Raw genomic sequence first — 22,714 nt, 5'->3', positions numbered from 1 at the left:
TCTATCACTGGGAAACCCCTTTCTCTTGGAGTGGGACTAGAGGGCCTGCATCTGATGCTGGGCCAAAGAGACAGATTAGGGATGCTGTTGGTGTATCGCCCATCCTGCTGCTCAATGGCCTCCCTGACCGAACTGGCTGAGTCCAGAATCGTGGTTTTGGGTGACTTCAGCATACATGTTGAGGCCACCTCAGGTTCATCTTGGGAGTTCATGGCCTCCATGGCAACTATGGGCCTGTCTCAAATGGTCATCAGTCCAGACAGATCAGGGCATACTCTCGATCTAGTCTTTGCTCCATGTGGGGAGGGTGGTGGGATGAAAATTGGTGGGATGGCTATCACCCCATTGTCGTGGTCAAACCACTTCCTGATGAGGCTTGGTCTTGCAGCGGCAATTCTCCCCTGCAGGGGCGGGGGACCAGTTAGGATGGTCCACTCCTAGAAACTGATAGAATCTGATGGATTCCTGAATGCTCTGTGGGATTTTCCAGTGGATAGAGCAAGTGATCCTGTTGAGGCCCTAGTCTCACTATAAAATAGTGGGACTCGTAGGGCCATTGACATGATTACTCCTGAGGGCTCTCTCTGGTGCCGTGGAGCCCGTTTTTTTTCCTTGGTATACTGAGGAGCTGCAGTTGATGAAATGGACCAGGCGAGGGCTAGAGCATAAGTGGCATAGATCTCACTCCAGAGCAGACTGAGCAATTGTTTGGGCTCACAATTGGGCCTACCATATGACGGTGTGGGTAGCAAAGAGATCCTACTTTGCTGCCTCTGTTGCATCCTCGAGAAACTGCCTGGCAGAGTTGTTCCATGTTGTCCAGATGTTGGTCACTCCTGACCAGGGGGATGGACATTTGGAGGACATGGTGTCCAGCTATAACCTGCTGGTAAAATACTTTGAGGACAAACTCACTCGGCTTTGTAGTGATTTAGACAATACTATTTGGCAGTGCCAGCTGCGGTGTCCGATGCAACATCAAACCCAGTGCTGTGGGATCAATTCCAGTTATTGCGGCCTGATGATGTGGACAAGATGCTTGCAGTGATGTGCCTAACCACCTGCTCATTAGATCCCTGTCCAGCCTGGCTTATTAAAGCTAGCCAGAGTGGGATGACTGAATAGGTCACAGGTGTAGTAAATGCATCTTTGTGTGATGGTGTGATGCCCATTGCCCTTAAAGAGGTGGTGGTACATCCACTTCTTTAAAAGCCCAAACTAGACCCAATGGAGTATAACTATAGACCAGTCACCAACATCCCTTTCTTGGCAAAGGTGGTGGAGAAGGTGGTTGTAGAGCAATTGCAGGCATTCCTGGATGAGACTGATTATCTAGATCCATCACAATCTGGATTCAGTCCTGGTTTCAGAACAAAATCAGCCTTGGTTGCCCTGATGGATGACCTTTGGATGACCTTTATCGTGAGAGAAACAGGGGGAGTGCAACCCTGTTACTTCTGCTCAATCTCTCAACAGCATTCTGTTGACCATGGTATCCTCCTGGACTGACTCAGTGAGATGGGTATTGGAAGCACTGTATTACGGTGGTTCCGCTCAGAGCTTGGAAAAGTTACTTTTTTTGAACTACAACTCCCATCAGCCCAATCCAGTGGTCATGCTGGCTGGGGCTGATGGGAGTTGTAGTTCAAAAAAGTAACTTTTCCAAGCTCTGGTTCTGCTCTTACCTCCAGGGTTGTGTCCAGAAAGTAACAATGGGTGAGTGTTCCACAGCCCCCGACACTTGTGCTATGGGGTTCCGCAAGGTACTGTTCTCTCCCCAGTGCTGTTCACTATCTGTATGAATCCATTGGGAATGGTTATTAGGAGTTTTGGAGCAAGGTGTCCGCAATATGCTGATGACACGCAGCTCTATTTCTCCATAACATCTGAATCAGGAGAGACTGTGAATGCTCTCAGTTGGTTTCTGAATGCTGTAGTGGACTGGATGAGGGCCAATACACTGTGCTTAAATCCTGGGAAAATGGAGCCTCCTTGGATAGGAGGTTGCCATGTCCGGGAGATAAGTTCCTGTTCTGGATGGGATCATGCTCCCTCTGAAGGACCAGGTCCGTAGCCTAGGGGTACGTCTGGATTCATCTTTGTCACATCTTGCTCACTAGTGGCCCAAGTATCCCATGGGGCTAGGAGTGCCTTTTACCAGCTTCATCTGGTTTGTCAGCTACAACTATTCCTGGACAGGGATAGACTGTAGTCCATGCATTGGTAACCTCGAGGCTGGATTACTACAATGCAGAGCTTGGAAAAGTTACTTTTTTGAACTACAACTCCCATCAGCCCAATCCAGTGGCCATGCTGGCTGGGGCTGATGGGAGTTGTAGTTCAAAAAAGTAACTTTTCCAAGCTCTGCAATGTGCTCTGTGTGGGGCTGCCTTCGGCCTTGGTTTGGAAGCTCCAGCTGGTGCAAATTGTGGCAGCCAGATTGCTGATGGGAACATATGGCTGACAACATGTGACACCACTTTTAAAACATCTGCACTGGCTGTCCATTTGCCGCCAAGCCAGGTTCAAGGTCCTTGTATTAATTTACAAAGCCCTGAACAACTTGGAAAAAATGGAAATGGACTGCCTTCAAGTCGATCCTGATTTATGGCGAGCCTATGAATAGGGATTTCATGGTAAGCGTTATTCAGAGGGGGTTTGCCATTGCCTCCCTCTGAGGCTAATCCTCCCCAGCTGGCTAGGGCCTGCTCAGCTTGCCACAGCTGCACAAGCCAGCCCCTTCCTTGTCCACAACTACCAGCTGGGCTATGCAGCTTGCCCATGGCTGCATAGGTGGTGAGGCACATAACCCCTGAGCCACTCACTGTGAGGGTGATCTTTAGCTGGCCCTTGACACCCAGGAGACACGAGTGGGGATTTGAACACGCAGACTCTGGACTCCCAGCCAGGCTCTCCTCCCCACTGTGCTATACCAGCTGTTCCTGAACAACTTAGGTCCAGCATATTTTAGGGACTACCTGAACCTTTGTATCCCAGCTCAATCACTGAGATCAGCTGCAGGAGTGGCTTTGATTGTCCCCCGAGTTGACGAGGCTCCTTTAACATTGACACGAAATCAAGCCTTCATTGTCGTCAGCCCAGTTCTCTGGAATGCTCCGCCAACAGAGATTCAGCAGGCGCCTTCTGTTTTAACTTTTAAGCCTCTACTGAAAACCTTTCTGTTTCACCAGGCATATGCAGGCAATTAAGAACATGCTTTTTTTTACAACAATTTACCTTTGTTTTTATTGTATTTTTATTTTTATTTAATTCTATAGCGGTGGTGGTTGTTTTTAAACATGCTGTAAATTGCTTTGATGTTTTTAATGAAACAGCGGTATACGAATATTGTTATAAATAAATAAATACATTATATCAGGGAAAATTGCTTTGCAGAAATGTGTATATTAGGCAAGATTTCATATAAAATGTATATATTTGCAGAAATATTAGGAGATGAATTTGCATGAGGACTTTAAAAAAATTGAAAATTGAAAAATAAAATGTGGAGAACTGAATTTAAGATTGCAAAAATGAAAAACAGAGAGAAACTGAAGCTGACATATTCACCCATCCCTAGTCTCAACAGGGGAAAGTCTCCCACTACTGAGGTTACAATTCTGTGCACGCATACCTGGGACTGGACGTAAGTCTCATTGAACTCTGTGAAGCTTGCTTCTGAGTAGGCATATATACAATTGCACTGTGAGTCATGTTCACAGTCTCAGTCTTATCATTTGTTTACTTATTAAAAGGACTTCTAATCCGCCTTTCTGGGTATAGCCCTCCCAAGGCAGTTCACAAAGAAATCCATAAACAATTTACTAAATAATCCCCCTAAATTAAATGAGCAATGATAAGCGGCCATGCTGACATAGAGAGCCAAGAAGGCAGAAGCTTGTCAGGAAGTTGAAGAACTGCAAGACTTAATAACTACTGCCTGGTTGCCCCTCAGGGCTTTAGGCATTTCATTACTTAGACAGTCCTTGAAATCTCTGGATGGAGAATTTATCAGGCATTTTAGAGGAAATAAAGAGGAAAATTGGAGTTCTAATTAGGTGTCCACTTTCCCTTCCAGTGTTTCTAGGACACCACATCTCTTACTTTTCTATTTGGAACACTTGAGGGCTTGAACAACCATCTAGGCATATCCCTTTATACTTCCTAAGGTTGCTGCCTCATCCTGAGAAATAGAAACCTGACCACCGAGTGTTTCCAGGTATTAATCTATTTAAGTACACACAAATTAAAGCTGGCCACCAAATGTCAAGGTGGACAGTGCACATGAATAGTGTGCCATGCACACATTCATGTCATGTAGGGTTTTTAAAACAAACAAACAAAACCACTATCCAGTTGTACAGAAGGATGTAGACCCAAACTTTGGGTGAATTAGCTGAAAGTGAAGTATGATATTCATAGATGCGATGATTTTGCTTACATTTCAAAGGCATTTAATTGCGCCATATCCACTGAGATTTGAAAAATTGCCCTAAAATGCCTAAGGAATAAGGACTCCTGAGTCAAGCCCCCTTTCTTGGTCAGAATGGAGGCATTTCTGTCTAGGGTTCCCAGGTGAAAAAGAGGACAGGGATCCTCCATCTTTTAACAGTTGTGTAACAAAGAGAATTTCAGCAGCTGTGGCTTACATATAAAGAAGTACTTCCTTTTGTCTGATGTGAATCTTCCAATATTTAGCTTTATCGGGTGTCCACAACCTATAGCGTTATGAGAGAGGGAGAACAACTTTACACCATCCGCATTCTCCATGCCTTGCATAATTTTATACATTTCTATAATGTCACCTTTCACTCGTGTTTTCTCTAAACTAAAAAGCCTCAAATGCTGCAACCTTTCCTCATAGTAGAGGCACTTCCTCCTTTTGATTATTTTGGTTGCCTTTTTCCGAACCCTTTTCAACTGTTTTTTGAGGCGAGGTTCTAATATCTTGAGTTTTTCTGCATGTTAGAGAAACGCCTTCAGAAATTCAACGTCCCTCCCTGGGAATATCCAAAGAGGACAATTCTGTCATTAGGCCTGGTCTGTGCCAAAGCTAATGTCTTTCAGGTCAGGGGGCCCATAGAGGAAGCCATCCAAAGCAAGCAGGAAATCACAGAGACAATGGAGGGAGTTTCATCTCTCCACAGATAATGTCAAGAAGATAATTTCTCCCATGAATTGTTTCCCTACATGTGGAAAAGAGGGGAAAGTAACATGAGAAGATTACATGCTTTTGCCATGATTACACTGCTTAGAGGCCTCCACTGTGGTTCAAGAATGGGCCCTATCTTTCTATCTGTAGCTGACTCCAGGAGGCATTTTTCCCTTCTGACTCAGGAACTCTTAAGACACAGCATGAGTGAAAATGAGCATCTGAGTGCTCCCTCCCTCTCTCCCTCTCTCTTTCTCCCCCCCCCCGGCAACCTTGCTCCTTTGAACCTTTCCGCAGCCCTGTAAAGCATACTTCCAGTTCACTTTGACAGACACTGAGTGGAGTGCAATGCTCTCACATGCAGAGGTGGGGACATGAATGGAGGCGGGCCTTTGACCCAACTGTCTCCTACACCAGAGATGAAAGTCATCAAAAGAGAGGAGAACAGAAAGGGCTGAATGTTGAATGGCACGTCTGAAAGGAATTCTTTGGGCAGGAGAAAAGCCTGCTGGAGAACTGACATTCGGGTAAGGTAGGGATGTCAGAATGTGTCAGATGTTGCCAGCCAGGTATATCTTCCCACTTTCCCCTCTTGTCAGAAACTCCTCCGATGATCCAAAGATCCTTCCTGGCAGTATCCAGAGAGGCTAATTCTGTCACTGGGTTCAAAATTACAACAATGCATTCTAAAAAGAGCTCTCTTTGAAGACTCCTCAGAAACTACACAAGTGCTGTTGCTTACATTTAAAGCCCTAAACCAGAAGTCCACAGTAATGATGTGGAACAGTCAAGAATTATACAGCTGTTTGTTTGTTTGTTTATTATTTGATTTATATCCCGCCCTTCCTCCCAACAGGAGTTAAAGTTGATACAGTTAGAAAATGTAATAGATTAAAAGGGAACCAGAGAAATTCACAGCGGAAAACAGTGCAATCCTATTTCTACTCAGAAGTGAGTCCTATTGAATTTAGTACATCTCACTCCCCAGGTAAAGGGGGGGGTAAGATTTCAGCCTATCTGTGAGTCATGCTGCTTATATGCAACCACTGGATAGAGAGGGGCATCATGCCTCTGAATACCAGCTTCTGGAGAGCAACAGCAGGAGAGTACTCTTGCCTTCAGATCCTGCTTTTGGTCTTCCTGGGTGTATCTGGTGGCCACTGTGAGAAGTCAGATGCTAGACTGAACAGACCTTTGGCTTAACCCAGCAGGGGTCTTCCGCTTCTTATGGTATGTTCTTTATTTTATTTTTTTTACTTGTGTTTTCATTGTTATGGCATGGTTGACATAGATGACGATGCAGATGATGATGGCTGAAAATAGACAAGATTGCCACCATCTGCGGAATCATAAATCTTCAAAAAGGGATCCAGAGGGGATCCCGGAAATTACAGGCCAGTTAGCTTAACTTCTGTCCCTGGAAAACTGGTAGAAAGTATTATTAAAGCTAGATTAACTAAGCACATAGAAGAACAAGCCTTGCTGAAGCAGAGCCAGCATGGCTTCTGCAAGGGAAAGTCCTGTCTCAGTAACCTATTAGAATTCTTTGAGAGTGTCAACAAGCATATAGATAGAGGTGATCCAGTGGACATAGTGTACTTAGACTTTCAAAAAGCGTTTGACAAGGTACCTCACCAAAGGCTTCTGAGGAAGCTTAGCAGTCATGGAATAAGAGGAGAGGTCCTCTTGTGGATAAGAAATTGGTTAAGAAGCAGAAAGCAGAGAGTAGGAATAAACGGACAGTTCTCCCAATGGAGGGCTGTAGAAAGTGGAGTCCCTCAAGGATCGGTATTGGGACCTGTACTTTTCAACTTGTTCATTAATGACCTAGAATTAGGAGTGAGCAGTGAAGTGGCCAAGTTTGCTGACGACACTAAATTGTTCAGGGTTGTTAAAACAAAAAGGGATTGCGAAGAGCTCCAAAAAGACCTCTCCAAACTGAGTGAATGGGCGGAAAAATGGCAAATGCAATTCAATATAAACAAGTGTAAAATTATGCATATTGGAGCAAAAAATCTTAATTTCACATATACGCTCATGGGGTCTGAACTGGCGGTGACCGACCAGGAGAGAGACCTCGGGGTTGTAGTGGACAGCACGATGAAAATGTCGACCCAGTGTGCGGCAGCTGTGAAAAAGGCAAATTCCATGCTAGTGATAATTAGGAAAGGTATTGAAAATAAAACAGCCGATATCATAATGCCGTTGTATAAATCTATGATGCGGCCGCATTTGGAATACTGTGTACAGTTCTGGTCGCCTCATCTCAAAAAGGATATTCTAGAGTTGGAAAAGGTTCAGAAGAGGGCAACCAGAATGATCAAGGGGATGGAGCGACTCCCTTACGAGGAAAGGTTGCAGCATTTGGGGCTTTTTAGTTTAGAGAAAAGGCGGGTCAGAGGAGACATGATAGAAGTGTATAAAATTATGCATGGCATTGAGAAAGTGGATAGAGAAAAGTTCTTCTCCCTCTCTCATAATACTAGAACTCGTGGACATTCAAAGAAGCTGAATGTTGGAAGATTCAGGACAGACAAAAGGAAGTACTTCTTTACTCAGCGCATAGTTAAACTATGGAATTTGCTCCCACAAGATGCAGTAATGGCCACCAGCTTGGACGGCTTTAAAAGAAGATTAGACCAATTCATGGAGGACAGGGCTATCAATGGCTACTAGCCATGATGGCTGTGCTGTGCCACCCTAGTCAGAGGCAGCATGCTTCTGAAAACCAGTTGCCGGAAGCCTCAGGAGGGGAGAGTGTTCTTGCACTCGGGTTCTGCTTGCGGGCTTCCCCCAGGCACCTGGTTGGCCACTGTGAGAACAGGATGCTGGACAAGATGGGCCACTGGCCTGATCCAGCAGGCTCTTCTTATGTTCTTATGTTCTTATAAACATGGTGAGGTACCATGATATATCAATAAAACAGTGTGTTAAAGTCACTGGAGAACCTTGAGGGTTTATTTCACAGATGAGGAACCATTTGGGACTCCCATCATCTCTGACCTTTGGCCATGTTGGCTGGAGTTGGTGGGAACTGGAGTGTAACAACACAGGTTCCCCATCTCAGCTTTCCTTTAACCTAGGACAGCATACCTCTGGTTGTTGGCAAAAAGTTTGTATCTCACTAGCTGGTTTCAAAAGTGTATGTGCCATCTCTGTAAGGACAAGGAGAGCTGTGATACACAATTTCCCAGCTTTTCATCACAGGGGGAGGGAAAGGCTCAGTGGATTGCAGCTGTTTGCAAATTCACTTAATTCAAACTACTGTTTGTTTTCCTCACTGCAGGATTCTCAATAAACACACATCCAGCTGAGAGATGGAGGGGTGCCATTCTCACCATTTGCTTTCCATATGTCTGTTAGGAATGTGGGGTTTCAGAAGAGGATTACAGACTAAGGGCATGTCTACACTCCAGCCTTCTACAGTGCAATCCGGTGTGGTGGTGGCATGTTGGGCTTGTAGCTGACACTGACTACTTTTACACATGCAACCAAATGATACAATATGTGAACTTGCTGTTTAACAGCAGCAACTCCATCCTGTGCTCTTGTTTTTGTACTGTTTTCCCTCCAGCTCTCTTGTAGCGTTTTTCTTGTTAAAAAAAAAAATCTCATGGAGAATTCACATTGCAAAATGCACAATATCTGCAAATCTTTGTACATAATTCCCCCCACCCCTATGCTCAACACTATTTAACTCAGCACTGGCCTGAGACATTTTGCTTCCCTGCTCCTAGACATACACACACACACACGGGTCCATTTTTTAAATGCCTTACTGTAGTCTTTAGAGACCAATTCCTGCCTCGGTGTATTGCAACCCCACACACACACACACACAAGCTTCATCCTAGTACATGGCACGGTAAGTTCTGGTTTCATCACATGCCAATTCTGGTTTTCCAGGCAATCATAGAGAATTTTAGCCACTTCTTGCTTCCTCTCAGTGGTCCTGGAGAATTGTCAAGCACATTTTAGATTATCACCCAAGAATCACATATAGACAGTGATACCTTTGGCAGCAAAATGCCCCAGTGCCTCTTCTATTTTCCTGCTTGTTTAGGCAAACAGGGTTTCAAAACAAAACTCTCTCCCCCTCCCATGTAAATAGAACTCTGAACTGATTAAGATTTTTTTCACTCCTTCTTTCCCAAATAGAATTAAGGTTCCCTCATAACAGGTTCCCAAACAGCCCCGCCTTCCTCTTCCATTCTTGAATTTCCCTTAATCTCCCTCCAGGTAAAGTAGTAGATGATGGTTCTCTGCTTACATTGGTATAGTTATAGGGGGAAACTGTTCATCTTGTGGAGGCGGAGAGTGGAACGTTCTGCACGGTCACCTGAATCATTCCTCAGCATCCAAGCCTTTCCTTCCTGGAGACATATTTTATGCTGCCATTGCTATGTACTTCCAAATGCCATGCAGAGTAGGTCTGGAGCTATGTAAATGGGGGGGGGGACTAGACATGATTCCATTCAAGCAAATTAGCAATTGCGTGAATAGCTTTTTTAAAAAAATTGCAGGGATGGAGCTGATCCAGATTGGAACTCTGGCATAGGGATAGGTAAACTTTAACCTTTTCCCATTACTGCACTTCCGGTCTGGATTGTGGGATCCACACCTGCTAGTTACATTGAGGGGGAATCACATGTTGGACCACAGCAAGTTGCAAAGGGTTAAACCCACCTGTCCTCCCATGACAGGGTCCCAGTCTAGAATGAGTCCTCTTCGCACGCACACCCCTACAATTTGCTTTTAAAAAGCTATTCACTCAACTGCTAACTGCATGAACAGGTTCTAGTCTAGTCTGGTCTTGAGTGTTGCTTCATGCAACACCCTAGGACAGACATCCCCCAGTTGTGAACTGCTGCCTATGAACCACTGCCTATCTGTGAAACCATGGTGAAGCTAACAGAGATGCCAAGGAGATTCTCCACACATTGTGGGTGATCTGTGGGGTGGGGAGCCTCCAGCCTGTGGGCCATTCTTGGCTCGTGGGGTTCCAATATGGCCTACGAGGCCATTTTTGAAACCACACCCACCTGTCAGCTGATATTGTTATATCATGGTCATGGCCACCTGTCAAAGTTGGCCCATGGGGTGGGGGGAGATAAAGATCTGGGCCCCCAGGCCAAAAAGGTTTCCCACCCCTGATGTCATGAGTGATTCTCACATGCTATGGCAGCTACATGGAGCAGCCAACCAGCAGAAGTGTTTTGAGCATCATCACACATGGCAACTTACCCTGAGTAGCAGTAGTGCCTTGGCTGCCAAATTTGTCATTGACAAAGTCACACACACCAGTACTTGCTGTCTACTAAGCAATGGCTGCCCTTTCCCTTTCCCTGTAGTTTACTACAAATACATATTGGGGTCCAGAAAAACAATTGTTTTAATTCAGGACCTTTCAAGTCAACTCCTACATGACAACCAATGCATTAAAAATTATATACAGAGGCCCAAGCTGAAAACATTATCCAAAACAGTGGTTTGCAAAAGAAGCAAGCTTAAAACTTGCATTCTCCATGCCTGAAATTAAGCAGCTAGAAATGTTAATATTGCACTGTCTGTAGATAACTAGGGAAGGAGGAATGGAAAGCATCCTGTGAACGACATGCTCAGATTAGGGACTGCAAAAGATTGATTCCTGTGACCCCTAAATCATCCCTAAGTGTGCAGTGAATCCAACGGGCAGTGAATCCATAGTTGGCTGTGGAGGGGAAGCAATCATATAACTGCTTCATCTCACAAGCAGATCAATTTTCATTGCACAATGAGATGAGCGGAGAAAAATTATCTCTTTGTGTACTGAAAACCATTTTGGTCACATGAACAGTAATCAATGACCACTTTGCCAAATGCTCAGGCCCTGTTTTGGGTAATGTGAATCAAGCTTAAATCACTCCTAAATCCACACAATTACATTCATACCAATTTTTACACTCCACCTATTCAAGAAAGACTTTTTTTTTTTTTGGTCACTGGAGGACATACTTGCAATTCTGTATTTATTTGCCACTGAGCTGCAGTCAAGAATGTGGGCACACTCTGTCTCCCCAAACATAAGCAAGCAATATGTGCTCAAATCAGGGGATAGGTACATTTTATCCCAGGGAAGTTTTAACTGATAATAGAACTCTTAATTGCTACCAGCTAGTTGACTGCTGACACCAGCACAGTCACAAAACATACCATGCCTAAAATCTTGTGCAGCCACACCCTCAGTTTCCCTTGTGTGACTTCAAAAATGGTCATCACTTCCCCCCAACGACATCTGGGGGCACGGGTTCCCTATCCCTGCCATAGAGGAACTGTGCTAGATTGTCAAATGTAGCAAGGATGGAACTCAAACCCTCCTGTGTCATGCAAACGCTGTTGGAGCTTCCTTTTCATTAGTGTAAGGAAAGCTGCCAGTGGCTTTTAGCACAGAGTAAGAAGTGACGTTCCCCAGAGAACTGTGCTGCTAGAAGAGGCGATACTGTGCTTTCTTTTTATGCAGGCTTCACTCACATAAAAAGCTTTGAGATCTTGTTTCAAGCAAATGCCATCTGATTTTATTCTGCACCATCAAGGGATTGCCATACCGTTGCATGTAGCCAGCAAGCTGACTTACCAGCGTTCATCAGGCCATCAAGAAAGACCACGTAGAAAATGGGACCCGAATCATGCTGGTGGGAAATGTTCCCATGTTCTATGAACCACTGTATGCTGTGTGAGTGAACTGGAAGGCAGGGCTTGTGTCTGGCGAGTCCAAACAGAATGCAAGCTATTAAGAGTCAGCAAAACAAAGCACTGAGTAGGTGGGATTGGGAGGCAGCTGAGAACCTGCAATTGTGCTTATTAAACACATGTTGCTTTATAAAGCATCATTAGAGAGAAGAGTAAATACATCTTACCATGGCATAGAGACGAATTACATTCCTAAAAATTTCAGCTCAGAGCAGCTTGATATTCTTCTTTCTCTGTCACCAACAGGGTTGGGTTTCCCCTATTCTCTCTCTCTCTTTCTCTCCCTTACTTTCCCTCCTTTCAGAGTGTTAACTTGCCATTATTACGCAACCATAATTGAGAACACAAGCTTGCTGCTGATTGCTTTTCATTATCATTCATTTAAATGAGAAAAAAGAGCGGCACATATTTGTTCTCAGGATTATGAACAGTAATAGATTCTTTTTGAGGGCTTTAGCTTACTCCTGGGATTTTCCAGCAGCGAGCCTTGGAGTTGTGCTTTATCACCAGTTACATTACAATAATTTTTTCTGGAGATGCAGTCAGGGCAACAAGTACAACAAATAGGAAGGTGGAAGAAAAACATCCATAATAGGTGATGTGTGGCCTCCCACAAGGGGATTCAGGTGTTCCTGGATTCAACATTATACCTGGTAACTCAGGTTCTTGCAGTGATCAGGAATACTTTTCATCATATCCATTTGGGGAGAAGGCTGGTTTCATCCTTGTTTTTCAGATCTAGCAACCACCATTTGTGTCTTCATAAGCTTGAAGCTAGTCAACTGTAATGTGCTTTACACATGGTTGCCTTTGGTGGGTGCACAGAGTATTAGTACTAAATTCAGTGCCCCACCTTTTGACACTAGGTCACTCACAGAGAACACATTACAGCAGTGCCTCAGCATCTGACTCAGCTACCCATTGTTTGTTTTGTTTAGCAGCATCACTGCACTTTACAAAACGCAGGGCAAATTGAAGAGGCTGCTGAGCCAGTCAGTTGTTTATGCATGCCCTCTTGTGAGCACCCCTTTTCTGCAGGAGCACCCTTTTGCCAATGGGGAGCATGGTTGGTGGCACAAAGTTCCCATGGGTGGAGCAGCGCACATGAGAACGTGCTCAGGAAATTATAAAGGGTGACTGGATTGGCCCCTAAGACCAGGTATAATTCAAGGTATAATTCAAGGTATAATTCAAGGTGCAAGTCTGGGCCTACAAAATCCAAAACTGTGGGCCCTCCCTATTTGAGAGACTGTCTTCTCTGAATTCCATCGGCATTTTTAGATGAGTATATTTCTAGCTATATCATTTTGTGCACTAAGTCATACCATGCAGACAGGAAATCTCAATGGCTGCCTCAAAGTGTTCCTTCAAGAATCACTTAAGTCCATGCCTGCCCAGTTTCTGGAAAGGTAGCCAGGTTGATTAATTGAAATCAGTGGTGGTTTTAGAGATCAATAGAGATATTATATATTATTATATTATTTCCATTTATAGACCGCTTACTATCTAAAAGATCTCAAAGCGGTTTACAATAGAATAGGTACAATAAAAACATATCAAATTAATTTACAAAGCAAAATACATAAACAATATCCATATCCATAAACATATACGTAAACACAGTATAAAAGTCAGAATTTACCAAGGGAAGCCTGTAAGCTGCCCTCCTCGCTCTATGAAAGTGTCAGAAAACCTTAATTATGTTGACCATGGAGGAGGGCGACAAGCAGGTAAAAGGTTATTGCTCCCCTATTGCAGCTTGCCGCTATTTCTCTTGCCTCTCCTTCCTCCCGGGGGGGGCGGTGGTGGGAGCACCTGCCAGCTGTGAGGCACCAGGACTCAAGCCTCGGTGGGCCTGTGTGTCAATTGTTCTGAAGGCAGAGCATCTCTTCGAGAGGCAGGTTGTGATCAGAGAGTGGGATGGGCTTTAGCTGGGGGCTAAAGAGGATGGCCGTCATGTTGATGTTGAAGGGGGACTGCATGTGACCCCCACAATAGGGAAAATCAGAGGCCCACTCTGCCTTGTCTGCATAGCGCCAGTGACTGGTCCCGTGGCCAGGAGGACCGGCCTCCAAGGGGCCCCCCTCCAAATCTTTTTCAGCTGCATAGGCCTAGTTAAAATAGTGGGTTATGCCAAAGGCTTCAGAGAAGAGGGGATTTTGAGGAACTGAAAGGAGAGAGAGAGAGGCGGCATCACTGAGGTGTCCTGGGAGGCACTTTCAGGCATAAAAAGAGCAAGGGAGAATGGGTGAAACAGTCTGATTGGGCAGGAGACCTCTGGACCTTTGCATGACTGAGGCTGCTTTCACATATCGGGCTAATAGTGCTAGTTTAACTGGTTAAAAAGGTAGTGCTTCTGTCCCAATTTTTAAAATCCCTTTCACACTGCAGTACCTCTTGCGATAAGGAACAGTACTTTTTCAGCTGATATAGCGGCATTTTACGCAGCTGTCTTTCACACAGCTTGTTTTCGTCCCTCACCCATGCACACTGTTCCCCATTGTGTAGGAGGTCTAAGATCTCGTTCCATTGCCATGCAAGCCCTCTCCCTTTAGGATCTGACTTTTTAAATTGTTTTAGCTGTATCAAGACAGGGGTGTGTGGGAAATGCTGCTGCTATCTGTGCCGATGCAGGAATACCGGTACGTTCGTCAGGCAAAAAAAAAAACCTGCGCGACTAAAGGGCGGGAACGCACTGCATGCTGGGATGCATGTCACGTGAGCAGCAGCAGCTAGCAAAAAGCTCCTGTGATCTTCCGGGTTCCTAGCCTTGCTAACGGATTATTTCTGGTATCATTTATTGCATAAATTAACGCTATACTTGCACTACATTCCACCAGAATTCTGGAGCTACCCGGTATGTTGTGTGAAAGCTCAAATATAATGTGCAAATTACCAGGTAAGAAATTGTCAGAATAACGGAATAAAGTGCAGTGTGAAAGCACCCAAAGAGTGGGGGACTCGACACACAGTTTCTGGTTTGGTGGTAGCCACGTGTTTCACTGTCATATCAACAGTTTGATGTGACAGTGAAAGGGGAGAGACCCCGCGTGGAGCCACTGAAGGCAGAATTAAAATAAGGTGTGAGTAAGTATACCTCTTTCTTATTTTTATTTCTTTATTTAACTTGTATACCACTTTATATTTCAAAAATATACCACTTTATATTTCAAAAGAATCTCAAAGTGATTTACATTTCAACAAAAATCAATATAAATTCTATATTCAGTACAGTTGCTAATAATAAGAAAAACAATAGTTCACATTTTAAGTAACATAACTGAGCAATAAATCTCTAAACAATGTACATAACATATACAAAACAAAGAAAAGAAATATAACAAATAAAATATATCTAAAAATTTCCATGAGTATTACAATAAAAGCATGTATGCAATATCTTATTCTTGGCATCACCTCTTTTGTCTTCATAATAAGGATGTCATGGAGGTCAAGTTTTCTCTAATTTCCCATTGTGCTTCTCTCCACCTGACCACCATCTTCTGTAGACAGTATCACTATGAACATTTCTTCCATTGTCTGAAGAAGGGGAGGATATTAAAATAGTGTTCTGTGAAGGTACTTGGAATTAAATTGTGTAATGATGTTCGGGTGAGGCAGAGAGGCTACAACAGCTTCTAACACAGCCGTACCCTGAAACACATTAGGGAAGGAACATTGTATTTTGTCCATTTATGGACAAAACACCACAGAAAAAACTTCATCACAGAATTAAGAGGAACTTACTCTTTATTGTTATTCCTTTGTAGAACATATATCCCACCTTTCATACAAACATCAAGACACTTTTCATGTAAGATTACAAGCTTTTTGAGCAGCCCTGTACATTTGCCTTTAATTTGCAACCTCATCTACCGAAAGGAAGCATCAGCAAGTCCTACAGCATGATTTACTCTTGCATATACTTGCTTTTTGCTGCATAGATGCCCCCCTGTACATATCCTCTCACACATGTCTAACCATTTTCCTGTGGACTGAGCAATGTACTATTGTCTTTGAATGGGAACCTGCAGAATGTTTATATGAAACTAGATAAAATGCACACATTCCTTGTTTTCTGGTGTCATTCTTGGTTTTCTGATACTCATTACACACATTACATGTCAAGGTGTGTTAGTAAGACCCATGCATCTGTTTTGAATCATGCAGAGGGGAAAACCGTTGGGGAGGTATGCTGGGAAAGAAAGCTATTTGTAGGGACAGGATTAAGCATATGCATAGGCCACCCCTTCTTTGCTTATTGTTCCTCCCTGTTGAAGCTGCTTTTGAAGGAAAGGAAGGGAGGGTGCTTCTGCAAACCGGTTGTGGAGAGATTACAAATAGATTATTAGCAACATAGTGTTTTTCCTTATTGGATTTTCCTGGAAAGGGAAAATCCAGATTAATTTGGGTGGAGGGATGCAGGCTGGCATTTGATGCCAACAATGTTATGTGGACACTGCAAAAAAAAAACCTGGCATTTATGAGGAGGATAAATATAGAAATAAAAAAGACATTTGAACTCTCTTATATACATTTGCATATATAGATGTTCTCTTCTCAGCCTCTCCATTTGGCCAACGAGAAATTCCTAAATGTATATGTCTTTAAATTAATCAGTATTTACTAATACTGGTCCCAGGCTATGGTCTGAAGGCACATGAGGCCAGCAGGGTCAGGTCTGGTCAGTGCCTGGATGGGAGACCGCCTGAGAACCGTATGTAAGCCACCTTTGGTTTCTATGATGAAAAGAAAGGTGGGGTATAAATATAATAAATAAATAATGAGCATTGCTTGCTTTCATTCCCAGCCCGCTGTATCTAATTTAGTAACATCCCTCTTAGAATTTCTGGAATAGGTTACAGAGCTAATCACCAGTCTCTTTGTGGGCATGCTTCTTTCATGCTGCCTGCACCAAAACCTCTTTTAATTGTGTTCATATGAAGTGCCAATCTTCTGTAACTTCTATCACTAAAGGCTGAAGTTGCAGACCACAGCTCATTTGTTCCCATAAATTTCGCTCACTGAAACTAACTCTGGTTTAAATTAATTGTGCATTGCAGTGAGGCATCATGTGCAAAAGTATTTATTGCAAGAACAAAAATTTGGCGGAATGCCTTAGTTAAGTTATACTCCACTTAACGTACAGAGCTGGATCTTCCACTCTCCTACCACTAAGCAGGATGAAGCAGCCTGCTGCAGTAGCAGCTTTTTGGAGGTTGCCATTTGAATTTTTTGCCTTGGGCATTGAAATGTCTTGGTCTGTCTATACTGCTACACATTTTTCATTTAATATTTGGCTTTGGGAAGTTCACAACCTACAAAGATTTGTAACTGTAACCCTGGACTGTATGGAATCTAAGTTCATGCTTTTGTTCCCTGAGCTAGGGTTGCCAGATCTCCAGTTTTTGCCCAGAGACTCCATTTTTTGGGGGTCCTTGCTGGATGAATCACCCCAATCTCCAGAGTGAATATGGCAAATTTTGGGAGTCCTCTATTGGTGAATCACCTCAATCTCCGGACTCCCAGCTTTCATTTAAAAAAATTAAGTTTCTAGGTGGTCTGGTTCAAGAGATATACACCAAAACGTCACATAATCCCGCAATTTCTGTTAAATGAGCTCAGGCTGGCTCCTCTAACCCCACACTTTCATGTTTGTAGCCAATAAGTGAAGTCAGGATTGTGATTGGTTGACCTCCAGGAAATGGCTAGAACCCACTGCAACTCCAGAAAACTGTTGTTTTTTCCTGCTTGTCTAAAAATCTCATAAACTGAGTAAATTTATAGCTTTCAGCAGTAGCAAAAGTGTCTCTCTTGTGTGCAGGAGATCTAAATACCATTACAATGTGTTATACTTTTCTAATTATGAGAAGTCAAACAAGTTTAAATTTTCCTGGGCTACTGAAGAAGGCAGTATTTTGAAACCTTCCCAATATGAAACTTTAATCCTGTATTCGCTTTTCGGGGAGTAAACCTGCAATGCTAATCCCACATACCAGGAGTAAACCCCATTGAATTAAACAGAACTTACTTTTGAGCAGACATGGTTAGGATTGTGCTATAAATTAATGGGACTTCTGAGTGAACATAGAAAGGAATTGTGTTTGTATTGCAAATCTTTCTGTCCTTCTCCACTCCTATTTTTAAAGCAATTAGGCAGGACTTACTAAGGTGCCACTGCTTTTATTGTGTAGGAAACTAATACTGATTTTATTTTATTTTTAAATGTTCTGCAATGACCAACTGGTTTTGACAATATATTATATTAGGTATATGTATTTTACATCTCCAGTGTGTGTGTATATATATGGAGTCTTTCCAACAACCCTGTGAGGTAGGATTGCTATTGGAAACCAAGGCAACTCACAACAAGAAATAAATCCATTTAAAATTCAATAACCATAAAAATAAGTATAAACAGTTGCAAAACAGTTTAAAGTGGTGTGATTCTGAATTTTGGGTTGGGTGAGTGAAATTCCTTATCACTTGAGGTTGCAGTTCTGTGCACGCTTCCCTGTTTGAATAAGCCCGATTGAGTAAACATGCATAGGATTGCGCTATAAGTATCTTTACAAGTTGTGTAAATAATGAACCTCTTTGACAGTCGTGCTTATATAAATATTTTGTCATACTGTGTCCCAATAAGTATCCGATTTCACACTATGGTTTTACAATACTTCCTCTACATTTTAAGTATGCCTTGGGGTGGTCATGGTTCTCCATTGTTTTCATCCTGATGGATAGATAGGCTGAGAGATGGTGAGTAGCCCATGATGATGGGAGTTGTAGTTCAAAAAAGTAACTTTTCCAAGCCCTGGCTGTAGCTCAGTGGTAGGCCACATGCTTTGCACGCAAAATTCAATCTCGGGGGGGGGGGAACTATTGCCTGGAATCCTGGAGAGCCAATGCTAGTCCATGTCATCGGTACTGAGCTAGATAGCACTAAATGGTGTGAGTCGGTATAAGGCAGATTCCTTTGTTCCTAAAAGAGGAAAGAGACGCAAGGGCCACAGTGACTCTGAAATGTATTTATGTATTTTATTTACAACATTTATATACCACTTTATTGTAAACAAAACCCTCAAAGAGGTTTGTAGTAGGAATTAAAACAATAACATTGTTGGCAAAACAGTTAAAAACAGGTATTTAAAAACATTCAAAATAATAAAACCAACAATGAATTAAAAACAGATAAAAAGCACAATAGCTTCTACATGCTTGGGTAGGCTTGCCTAAACAAAAAAAATTAGCAGAAAAAAGTATAATGAAGGCACCGGCCTAATGACAATAAATAGGACGTTTCAAACTGTAGGTGCTACCATACTAAAGGATCAATTTCTTACAAGAGCAGAACAAGTACTATGTGGCACCCATAACATGGAGAGCACACCTTGAATTTGGACTGTTAGCAAATCGACAACCAGTGTAGATTTCAGAGCAGAGGTATTATGTGCTGACAGAGTCTCACTCATGTCAGCAATCATTCCACAGCATTCTGCACTAACTGCAGCCCCAGGGTCAGGTTGTGCTGCACAGGAGTTTCTGTGACCTTGGCTGACTGGCTGCCAGAATTTTTTAGTTTTGGTTTTTGGTCAGGAACCCTGACTGGTTGCGGGATGCTGAGTTTTCTGCCTTACTCAGAGGAATCTTGTGGTTGGTATGCTATTGCATTTAGGAAATCATCACTGTCTTTTCTTCTTTTTCCATTTCTATTTCATTTACCTCTCACCTCACTCCCTTATATCCCTAAACAACAACAGTGGTTCTATGCAGCTCAACCCCCTTAAACTCACTGATGATGCACCTTGTTGTTTGCATGACAGTTTGTTTCTTGGCCAATAGTGGTAAAAGAGAATTCACATACTGGGAAGTGTGGTTTCAGTTGCTGTTGTTCTCAAGCTACTACCTCTGAAGATAGAGCAAACCGTGTATTTTCTCTCTTGTCAATTATTACTCATTGGAATTGGGTTGGCTGTCAAAGTGAGTTTATAGCAGCCCACAAAGTAGGCAGGAAAGGGTAGAGAATCTTCTTAACTCTTACTCATTTCTCAAATCACTCTCTGCAGTGAAGGGTCAAGTCTGTATAACTGTTTGAAGCAGCCACGTTAAAAGGCAGGCATGACCTTCACAGGGTTGCCAACCCTGCTTTGATATCAATATATTTGCAGAGGATCCCTAGTCAAGCTTTACCTAACTATCCTAACCATATCTACTCAGAAGTAAGTCCTATGGGGCTTAGTCCCTTAATAAGTGTGTTTAGAATTACAGCCTTCAGGAGCATCCATCGCCACTCACCCTGCCAGGGATCCTTGGGTAACAAGATACTTGCTGGGGGAAAAGAGATCCCCCTGCCACTTCTATGGGTCCAACTTTTTTCTCTGTGCACATGTTAATAGAGGGATTGCTCTGTTAACTTGAATTAACTGCCTGTCTGCAGAGGTGTACCTGAGTAAAAAAAGGGGGAGAAAGATGGTACAGTTCACCTGACCTAAAACCCATTCACTTTTTGTTGCACTTCACAGTGGCATATGACAAAGAATGCTGTTAGGAAGGTAGCCGTTGCATTTGCAGAAAAGTCCATGAAAGGGGCTTCAGTGTGGATTGTTAAACACATGACTAAGAAGAGCGAAAGTGGTGAATTATATTGCTGTTTGCTTTGCCATCCATAACATCACTCGGCTGCCTCCAACAGGCTTTAGGCATGTTCCCCTATCCATGTATGACCAGCAGGTGCTCACCATTGTTATGGGCCAGGCTAACTAAGTGAGATTTCTATTGAGTAGAAGCTGAAATCAGACCTTTTCATCCAGAAATGTGTAGCATTTAAATATATCCCTCTGGGTTACTGTATCTGGTATCACAGCTGGTGTTCTTTTGTATACCAGACATTCTTCTAAATGCCAGCTCTGGACTTTAAAAAGAGCCAGCAGCAGTCACAGCTCACTCCCATATTGATTGATATCCTTGCAATTTATTATAGGTCGTCATTTTCTCTTCTGATTAATAATATTATTATAATAATAATTATAGAAATAATAACCATACAAATAACAAGGCAAAAATGAAGAACACACCCATATGGGAAATATACCAAAGAGATTGCCAGTACCTAGGGATTTCTACTGTTCCTCTCCCTAGTTGAGCTTCGATCTTTTGCAAGGAGCTCACCACTTGTGTGTGCATTGCAAGCAGATGCCCCATGGAAAAGATGGGTGCAAATCAGGTGGGGAGGATATGGCCAAATAGAAGGAAGAAATAAAAACTACCAGTGCTGATCTAAAATCCTGTAATAGCTGAATCAGGAGAAGAGACAGCTTCTCCTGTGCCTCAACTGCATTGTTGGTGATGGGCTGGAGGTTAGCTATTTCCACTTCCTGATGGTTTATTTTATTTATTTATTTATTATTTGATTTACATCCTGCCCTTCCTCCCAGTAGGAGCCCAATTTAGTTCTAGATTAAAGTTTAGGAAGCCTATCTTAGACTCTTGTCCACCATTGGGCCACTGAGAAATTAGTATCTCTGTAATAACATTCCACATCTCTGTGAGCAAATAAGTGTGTTCATTTACTTCTTCCTCCTGAACTGCACATGTAGGAAGTAAGTATAGGCAGGAGTATCATCAGAAAGCTGAGAAGGAGGGGAAGGTAATTGACTGCTTGGGGGGGACCTGTGACATTTTGCATGGAAGACAGCACCCTAATGCTCCATCCCCTAGGAACAAAGGAATCATGAAAAGACTCTCAAAATGTATACTTAGAGTTGTGAGATTAGCAGCCAGAACACCAAATTTTGCTTTCTTCCCTATTAACGTATTTGAATAGTCTAAACTCTAAATGGTAAGCTAGACCATGCTGCAGATTTCATATTTTCTCACTCTTTCATGGGTGTTTCACTAGTAATCAGTATCCTGTAGCTTCCAACCAATAAAACCCCTGAAATCTGCTACAGGAGTGGGCTGCCTCGTCCTGCTTACTGCTGGGACCAGCTCTGAGCATTAGGCAGAATTATAACGAAACCAAGGCACTTCTTCACATCTTGGTCTTGCAATAGAACATCTTATACATGATGTCTGATTGCAGTGCACAAATGATCCAACCTCCAGACATAAGAGCTGACCTCCAAATCTATCCAGATCAGTGTTTATCTTCAGCATAGCCCTTAGCCATTTTAAGACTATGCAAATAGTACTATGAATATATTGTTATCTAAAAGTGTTAGGTAACCCCGCTGTTACTCAGATGAATGAGGCTGTACAGTATTCAAAAAGCATTAATTAATCATCCTAATCAACAGAACAGCTGGGTCACTTTCCCAATTTACACACTTACCTCCTACATCTGCAGGTCAGCTTCTTCCTCCGTAAAACAGAAGGGGCAATGAGATAAATCTGCTTTCCCATGACACTCGCAAGCCTTAATTGCTATTTGTAAAATGCTCTCTGCAACTCCAGCAGAGGGCATGTGGAGGTACTTGACACTTTGTTGGCTCTTACTCCTTCACTCTGTTTTGTTGCAGACCTGCAACTTTCTGCACAGGAGGATCGCTTTGCTTGCTGGCCAGAAGTTCAAAACTGTCACACTTTTGCTTTCCTGATGCTGCTTCATTTTCTTCTCTACTTTGCCTTTTTCTTCTACCTACAGGCACCAGAGTTCATTTGCTGGATAATTTGCCCCATTACTGGCTGTGCAGCTATGTTTTTGCCTGGAAGCTTCTAACCAGAGTGAGTGAATATAAGAGGCTGCCTTATACTGAGCGCAGTATTCTCTACACTGGCAGTGGCTCTCTAGGTATTCAAACTGATCTCTTCCAGCCTTACCTGGAAATGCCAAGG

At 42.9% G+C, this 22,714-nt stretch overlaps 1 protein-coding gene across 4 annotated transcripts in view; it reads left to right on the top strand.

The window, feature by feature from the left end:
• MDGA1 (MAM domain containing glycosylphosphatidylinositol anchor 1) overlaps nucleotides 1-22,714 on the top strand; it is a 399,800-nt gene that overhangs the window by 357,352 nt on the left and 19,734 nt on the right. Inside the window, exon 15 of one of the 4 annotated variants that reach the window (XM_061624887.1) lies at nucleotides 8,439-8,546. The exons of the other annotated variants lie outside the window; for them this stretch is intronic. Within the exon in view, the coding sequence (XP_061480871.1) occupies nucleotides 8,439-8,515 (77 nt within the window). The 3' untranslated portion in view covers nucleotides 8,516-8,546. Of the gene's footprint in view, nucleotides 1-8,438; nucleotides 8,547-22,714 lie in introns of those variants that run through there. 4 annotated transcript variants of the gene reach the window in all.

The sequence above is a fragment of the Rhineura floridana genome, chromosome 4 (genome assembly GCF_030035675.1).
Source record: "Rhineura floridana isolate rRhiFlo1 chromosome 4, rRhiFlo1.hap2, whole genome shotgun sequence".
NCBI lineage: Eukaryota > Metazoa > Chordata > Lepidosauria > Squamata > Rhineuridae > Rhineura > Rhineura floridana.
This window is presented reverse-complemented; position numbering and strand designations above follow the sequence as displayed.